Here is a 7,927-nt window from a genome sequence, read left to right on the forward strand (position 1 = left end):
TTTCAGATTTTAGGTGCGCCTTATAGTGCGGAAAATACGGTAATTGGAAGAATAAATACATACATATATATATAGGTATATATATATATATATATATATATACATACACACATATACACATAATAATTACTAATACTAATTAGTGTTTATTAATGTCTATTTTGTCACTCGTGTAAATTCCCTAATGTGAATGAGGCCTCCACCCCTAATGCTCTGTTTTAATCAGGATCACAGAGACATGGCTTCCTGGATACCTGTTATAAACCAACAATATCAGTCATTCACAGATGAGCTTCTTTATTTTAGGGCACAGCATGTGAGGTCGTTGAACCTGGTGAATCACCCTAACATTTTCCAAATAGATTTGGCTATTCAGGTCATCTGATGAGATCTTTTGAAATATCACAATATACATCGCAAAAACAAACAAACAAAATTCAAAGTCAGTCTTGTTCCATATCGTGCAGCCCTAGCAACAGGTTATTCCAGGCCATCACAACTCCAGTTGTTGTTTATTGATGAACCAAGCTCTGTTCTGTGGGTTGAGACATTTTAGGGTGTTTATTATTTAAGGTTCAATAACAGAAACCTGATATTACTGCCTACTATTGAAGGAAGTGTTTGACTGTCCTTGGCTGCTTGGTTCCTGTTCCGCAGCTGGAGACTGGGCAGAAAAATCATTTTCGAAATGACTGAATTTAGTATCCTCATTTCCCAAATGTTTCAAAATGACAATTTAAAGAATCACATCATCAGAAATGTTTCAAAATGACAATTTAAAGAATAGGAACACAACTCCATGGTGAACATGCCGCTGATCTTTTGATTTGATTTTCTGGGGTATGTTGCAGGTTGAAAGTGCATCACTGAACAACACAATTATCTTCTAAAAAAAAGACTACAAACTTCTGTGGGAACAGTTTATAGATGATTTCATAAAATTAAATACTGTGTGTATCCTGTAATGCTGTTGTTGAATGACCGCCTTTTTTGGTCAGTGTGGCTGGATCTTCGAACTCAGTCAACAGTCGAACGTCTTATAAACAAAACACCTGGCAGAAATAAAAACCATCTTAAGGTGAGATATTCTAATTCCAGCCAATTCCAAACGTGGATTTGTTACCTTTTCACAGCTGTACTTTCTTTGACTGTTGCCCGCAGCATAAAACAGGCCTCCCCATCAGCACATACTTCAGTGCTGTGAAGCTCCGCTGGCTGATGGACAATGTACGGGAGGTCCATGAAGCTGTGGTGTCTCGACGCGCCATGTTTGGCACTGTCGACTCCTGGCTCATCTGGGTACGAGTCTGACGGAAGATTCTCAGTCTGAACATAGACTACAGTGTATTAACCTGTTGTGTTGCTGTTCGGCAGTGTTTAACTGGAGGTAAATCGGGCGGAGTCCACTGCACTGATGTGACCAACGCCAGCAGGACCATGCTCTTCAACATTCACACTCTGGACTGGGACCCAGAACTTTGCAGGTACAACCATTCCATTGCGCTGCTCTGAGAAAATGCTGCAAATTAGATATAAAAACAATAATATTTTTTTTGATATTATTAAAAAAAAATTCTGACAGATCTTTTTTGTGTGTATAGTTCCATGCACCCTGTAGTACTTATCTGGACCTCATGCATTTTAGTATGGCCTTCTGAAGTACCTACTATTAGAATTTTAATCAAATCCTTTTCAGATAGGACTGTTTTTTATATTCGTCTGTCTTGGCAAATTAAATCATCACCATTTGTGTTTAATGTCTAAAGTGTTATATTGTTGACCGTTTTTTAGTTAATACCATGTTAAATTGAAGTTTTACTTAATTTTTAACTGCACTTTTTTCTAATCATTTCATTTTAGCAAATTCAAAACACCCAGTCGTCTCTGTTCTCTATGTTCTTTGTTCGTCTTTGTTCTGTCAGGTATTTTGGCGTTCCCATGGAGATCTTGCCCAGAGTGAGGAGTTCTTCAGAAATATATGGTCTCATGGTAAGATGACCTGTTGATATATTACAAGTCAGTCCTTCTCAACATCATGTTTATACTATACTATACTAATAAGTTTCTGAAAGTCTTCAAAAATACGTTTCTATAAAATGAATGAACTGATTTGCCTTAAAATATGGAGCTCTGCGCTTTCACATGGTTAAAATTCAGAAAAAATATACTTTTTTACCTTTGATATTACCTTTGATTTGCATACCAAATATGTAATTGCAAGTGTAACCTGAGACTGTTTCATGTGCATGACGTTTGAGTGAACAGTTCTCTTTAGGCATTTTTCTCTGTGTGTGCCATTGTCTCCTTTTTCTCACTGGTAGAAAATTTGTTCTAGTCGGGTAAGTGTTACACTCTCCATTACTGTCACCTGAAGTTTTCTGGCTGCTTTTTGGCCTGTGGCGAACACGGCATCACTCAGTGCATTTCCAAGAAGCAAAGGCAGCAAAGCTGTTTTTGACAGGTTTATTTTTTCATGTTTTTGCTTCACATTTAGAAAAGTCGTGGCGAGGTAGGGCCGATAAATGGGTAGAAACACGAAAAAAAGTTTTGTCCTATTTAGGAATGTCGACTCATATGGGTTTATGGGGTTCATGATTAATTATGATCATGATTAATCACAATTATTCATGATTAAACTACAGCTAACCTGAAATTTAAATGTAAATGATTAAAAATGTAAAACATTAACAGTGATGTAAAATGAATTCCCCTGCTGCTAAAATTCTAATATCTGCATATCTTTGTGTGTGTGTGTGTGTGTGTGTGTCTTTCCCATTTATAGGAGAGAGCAAAGATTACAACAACTAACTCTATATTTAAAGCCATACATCACTTATACGTTATTAATATAGCTAGTGCAGCCATTATGTCGATATCATTTTAAAAATTCATATAAAGTTTGCATTGACGAATCACAGTACTCTTCAACTCTTTCTACTTGTTGTCAAAGAAGCCGCAAATTTGCCGACAACGTGTACATGTTTTCAAAATTATGATAATAATAATAATAATAAAAGTAAAAGTACTACATACTACAGATTTGTTGCAAAATCAAGGTCAAACAGCAAACAATCCATTTGGAAATGTACTGGACTTTTTTTCTTTTTCTTTTTTTCTTTTCATACAGTATTTGCTTCTTTTACTGAATGGCATGAAACTCCTAGTGTCTCCTGGTAAAAGTGTCCTCCCGTACAAACTATGGCTGAATCTCTTCACTCTCTGTCACAGCTGTTATATTATTTCTCTTCAACTTCCCTGCTGTCACACGAACCACCAGAGCCACAGCTTGTTGTAGGAGTGAAGACATTTCCTTAAACATGTCCAACATCACAACCTTCTTTCGTTCTTTTTTTTTTTTAAATCCCATCCTTTAGAACCACTTATTTGACTCTCTGCAGCCAAATAACACATTCTTTTCTTGTCAAATTTAATTTATTTTATTACTTGTAAATCTTCTAACCCGATACCATTTGTTTTTCCCAGAAATCTGGAGCTCTGTCTGGTATTCCTATCTCAGGGGTAGGTTCATATATTTCATCATATATTTGAGTTTTTTGACAATACTTCCTGATTGACGTCTTTGATAAATCAACCATGTTTTCTTTTTTTTTTTTCATAAACACAACCAGTGTTTGGGGGATCAGTCAGCAGCTCTTGTGGGACAGATGTGTTTTCAGGACGGCCAGGCCAAAAACACGTAAGAACTTCTGTGTTGTTTTCCTCTCCCCTGGGGAAATTCCTTTTATTTGTTCCTCTAGTTACAATTTAAATCCCTCATGTCTTCCAGGTACGGAACTGGCTGCTTTCTCCTGCGAAACACTGGTGCTAAGGTATGAAGTTCAGAGTCTGAATTTCCTTTCCCCCACACTACATGACTGTGTGACATTTCCTTTTCTTTATGCCCAGCCTGTAATGTCTGACCACGGCCTTTTGACCACTGTGGCATATAAACTTGGTCGGGACAAGCCGGCGTGTTATGCCTTAGAGGTAGCACACTGACATACATCTGGTGTCGTTCGACAACATTGATTATTCTGTTGGGTAAAAAGGTTTTCATGCTGTCCCTGTCAGGGTTCTGTAGCCATCGCTGGGGCGGTGGTTCGTTGGCTACAGGACAATCTGGGCATCATTGAATCTTCTGAAGAGCTTGGTGAGTTCATATCCTGTCTGTCTGTCACTGCTGTATTAGTGTTGGAAAGTCTCAGATTTTTAGTCGAATAATTTCTTTCTGTTTGCATCCCTCTAAAGAGGAGTTGGCAGCTTCAGTTGGTACGTCCTACGGCTGCTACTTTGTTCCTGCATTTTCAGGCCTTTATGCACCGTACTGGGAGCCCAGTGCCAGAGGGTAAGGACCAGAATTAGATGGTGATGGAGTAATACTGAAAAAGAAAATCAAGGAAGGCCTCACGTTGTATTTTGAACCTTTGTGTTTTACAGGATCATATGTGGATTAACTCAGTTCACTAACAAAAGACATCTTGCGTTTGCTGCGTTGGAGGCCGTGTGTTTTCAGACGCGAGAAGTAATTTCTCAAGTGTTCATCTTATCTGAAACAAATACTGTATGTACAGTACTTATGTAAAAAATAATAAGACGTTTCTCACCTGTAGATACTGGACGCCATGAATCAGGACAGTGGTATCCCCTTAACGCAGCTTCAGGTGGATGGAGGAATGACGTCCAACAGGCTGCTGATGCAGCTGCAGGCCGACATTCTCTGCATTCCTGTTGGTGAGGTCATTAGCCTGCCCCCCCCCCCAAAAAATTGTAGTTTTCTAGAAAAAAAATAAATATTTTTTTTGATTTTATTAGAAACATGCAAAAAATGTAAAACAAATAAATAAAATAATGCAATTAAAAATTACATGCAAAATTAGGATTTTATTGAATAATTTAAAAAATTAACTTTTCAAAATGCTCTTATTTTTATTATTTTAGACATTAAGAAAACATACAATTTTGATTTTTTTTTTCAAAACTTTTCATGACAACTTTTCAACTTTTGACCAACATGACATGCATCATTAGGATTTTGCCAAAAAAATTGTAAAAAATGCTGCAATTTGATGAGAAGCGTGCAAAAACATAACATTTTGTAAAAAACTAATTTAAATTAAAAAGAGAGATTTTTGAACATCTGACCAAAAATCCTGTGAATTACGATTTTACTGAAAAAAAAAATGAAATTTCAAAAAAATTCAATTTTTTTTTTCCAAAATGCTTTAATTTGATTTTACTTTGCAAAAGATTTCATGAAAACTTTAAACTTTTGACCCACATGACATGCGAAATAAGGATTTTACTGAAAACATTAAATAACTAAAATCTTTTTCAAAATGCTTCAATTTGATGAGAAACTTGCAGAAAACACATTTTTAAAATTGTTTATTCATGAAATTGACAGTTTTTTTCAAAATGCTGTAATTTCATGAAAAAACATGCAGAAAACATAACAGTTTGAAAATATTTTTTTCATTCACAATTTTCATGAACATTTTTCAACTGTTAACAAAACATGCGGCATAATGATTTTACTGAAAAAATAAAAAAAAGATTTCTAAATTTTTTTTCAAAATGCTGTAATTTGATGAGATTATTTTTTCAAAAGATTTTCATGAACATTTTTCAACTTTTGACCAACATGTCATGCGAACTTAAGATTTTGTCGAAAATTTAAAAAAGAATTACTAAAAGTTTTATAGATAGTAGACAAAGTTGTTACAGCATTCTCCCCACTGTAATACCCAATAGTGCATAAACTTGACGTTTACATCTACGATTCAGACATTTACAATGATCGCCAGTGAAGGTCTTTAAAACGTCCAAAAATTGTGTTTTCAGTGAAGCCGTCCATGCCTGAGACCACAGCGCTCGGAGCAGCGATGGCAGCTGGAGCAGCAGAAGGAGTCAGTGTGTGGAGTCTAAGTCCAGAGGACCTGAGCGAAGTGACATCGGAGAAGTTTGAGCCTCAGATTAACCCTGAAGGTACGATAAGGGGCCAATTCATCTGAAAAACAGATTGAGATTGTTCGTAAAGAAAAAGAATGGTTAACAAGTGTTTTGTGATTGTGTGGCAGAGAGTGAACTGCGTTATGCTAGGTGGAAAAAAGCCGTTCAGAAATCCATGAACTGGGAGACGACAGAGCCTGTTGGGAATTTAAATGGTAGGAAACAACATCAACAGACATTTCAGACATTTATCTAAGAAGTCTGTTTGAAACCAGTTAATTTACCTCTTAGTCGTGCACAAGGTTTGACTTCTATCTGTTACTGCTGTCTCTTCCATAAAGGTGAACCCAGCATCTTCTGCAGCGTCCCTCTGGGATTTTACATAATCGGCAGCATGATGATGTTGATTGGTGCAAAATACATCACAGGTCTGTGCCCTTTACGCTGTATTAGACCCTGTTTATGAAGGATGAAAAAACTCTAGTATTTATTTGGAGTTTAATCTTGTTTTAAACAGTATTATGTTCACATCAGGTCACAACTGAGGGTGTTGAAGCAACCTGGGAAACTGGAATCAAACTGGACCATCAGAAAACACGAAGCACTTACTGACCTTTATCAATTCTTTATAGTCTTGTTTTTTTTTTTTTTTGCTTATGACATTTCATTGGAGATTGTTTTTAACAGGTGTGCATGGATTTTTTTCTCTTCATGGTTCATTACGTGTATTTACTGTTTTGTTAACTGATTACATTAGTTGTACAAAAGAGTAGTTTTTTAAAAACCTTTTTCTTCTAACGTTGTTGTGATGCATCATGGTTTCGGCTTTTGTTGTGTAAACTGTGTACTAACAAAATTCTGAATTTGTTTTTCTAACCATTTGGCATTGTTACATAAAACAAGGGAAGGAATGAAAACGTAACCATGAATCGACAGTGTGGTCTGGTAAAGGTGAATATGTGGATTGTATCATCATGTGCAATGAATGGCAGCAGATTTAAACACCGGCAGTGTTCACACTGTGTGTGATGTAAAAAAAAAAAAAAAGAAAGAAGATTAATTTGATGTTGATTTATTTATTTAAGTGTCATGAGCTTCTGCTCTCAAAGAAGGTAAAATCAGACAGATTTGTTTTTCTTTTTTTTTGCTCTTTAAGTCCATCTTTGCACATAAGTGATGAGAGGATTGGTGCTATTGGAATGTTTGTTTTTTTTTTAAATAAAATATTGAAGATCATGTCCCTCTGTATGTTAGTGTCAGTAACATGTAGTCATAAGACTCAGCCTCAGTGAAGTACATGAGGCTGGGGCATGACTATTGGTCTGTTGCCCAACATCTGTCGCAATTGCACTCAACTGATCGGGAACAGAAACAAAGATGGTCCTTCCACTTGAACTGGTGGTTTGTGTATGTAAATGATCAGATACACAGGTGACGGGAGACTGAGAACTGGGTGTGTCTCATGTCCACGCTGTGAGGAGGGTGAAACAAAGAATAAATGTTTTTAAAGGAAGTCACTTTAGTGTGAAATGTTTTCTGTTTCCTCTTACATTTTTGCACTTGAGGTAAAAGTACAAAGTGTCAAAGGCAGATGAAAGATGTCACAAAGTGTTTGGTAAGATTTCCAATTTTCTTGTACATTTGAGAATTAAAAATACATCGGCAGCATGTTTTAGGACATAATCTTGCATTTTAAGGCATTTCTGGGACTTTTTATTTTTTTGCGTTTTTTCACAATGGTAAGGCTATAGTAAGGCATGTTTTTGGTGATTTTTGAAATATTCATATAAAATATTTTTTGCAGTTTTTAGCACAAAAAATTCACTTGGCAGCATGTTTTAGGACATAATCTTGCATTTTAAGGCATTTCTGGGACTTTTTATTTTTTTGCGTTTTTTTTCACGATGGTAAGGCTATAGTAAGGCATGTTTTGGGTGATATTTTGAGATAATCAGATAAAATATTTTTTGCAGTTTTT

The 7,927-nt window shown here is 36.0% G+C and overlaps 1 protein-coding gene across 2 annotated transcripts in view; it reads left to right on the top strand.

The window, feature by feature from the left end:
- Window positions 1-7,462, top strand: part of LOC103389502 (glycerol kinase) — a 10,005-nt gene extending 2,543 nt beyond the window's left edge. The window contains exons 6-22 of one of the 2 annotated variants that reach the window (XM_008324932.3): window positions 999-1,078; window positions 1,162-1,299; window positions 1,375-1,484; window positions 1,923-1,989; window positions 2,322-2,339; window positions 3,484-3,519; window positions 3,630-3,697; window positions 3,788-3,830; window positions 3,907-3,987; window positions 4,072-4,150; window positions 4,249-4,345; window positions 4,438-4,522; window positions 4,611-4,731; window positions 5,842-5,985; window positions 6,078-6,164; window positions 6,291-6,377; window positions 6,484-7,462. In XM_008324932.3, coding sequence (XP_008323154.1) covers window positions 999-1,078; window positions 1,162-1,299; window positions 1,375-1,484; window positions 1,923-1,989; window positions 2,322-2,339; window positions 3,484-3,519; window positions 3,630-3,697; window positions 3,788-3,830; window positions 3,907-3,987; window positions 4,072-4,150; window positions 4,249-4,345; window positions 4,438-4,522; window positions 4,611-4,731; window positions 5,842-5,985; window positions 6,078-6,164; window positions 6,291-6,377; window positions 6,484-6,494 — 1,352 coding nt within the window. In that variant the 3' untranslated portion in view covers window positions 6,495-7,462. The remainder of the gene's footprint in view (window positions 1-998; window positions 1,079-1,161; window positions 1,300-1,374; window positions 1,485-1,922; window positions 1,990-2,321; window positions 2,340-3,483; window positions 3,520-3,629; window positions 3,698-3,787; window positions 3,831-3,906; window positions 3,988-4,071; window positions 4,151-4,248; window positions 4,346-4,437; window positions 4,523-4,610; window positions 4,732-5,841; window positions 5,986-6,077; window positions 6,165-6,290; window positions 6,378-6,483) is intronic. The other variant, XM_008324934.3, reaches the window with a different exon arrangement.
- Window positions 7,463-7,927: the final 465 nt, after the last annotated feature.

Source organism: Cynoglossus semilaevis, chromosome 14 (genome assembly GCF_000523025.1).
Source record: "Cynoglossus semilaevis isolate Cse_v1.0 chromosome 14, Cse_v1.0, whole genome shotgun sequence".
Classification (NCBI taxonomy): Eukaryota; Metazoa; Chordata; class Actinopteri; order Pleuronectiformes; family Cynoglossidae; genus Cynoglossus; species Cynoglossus semilaevis.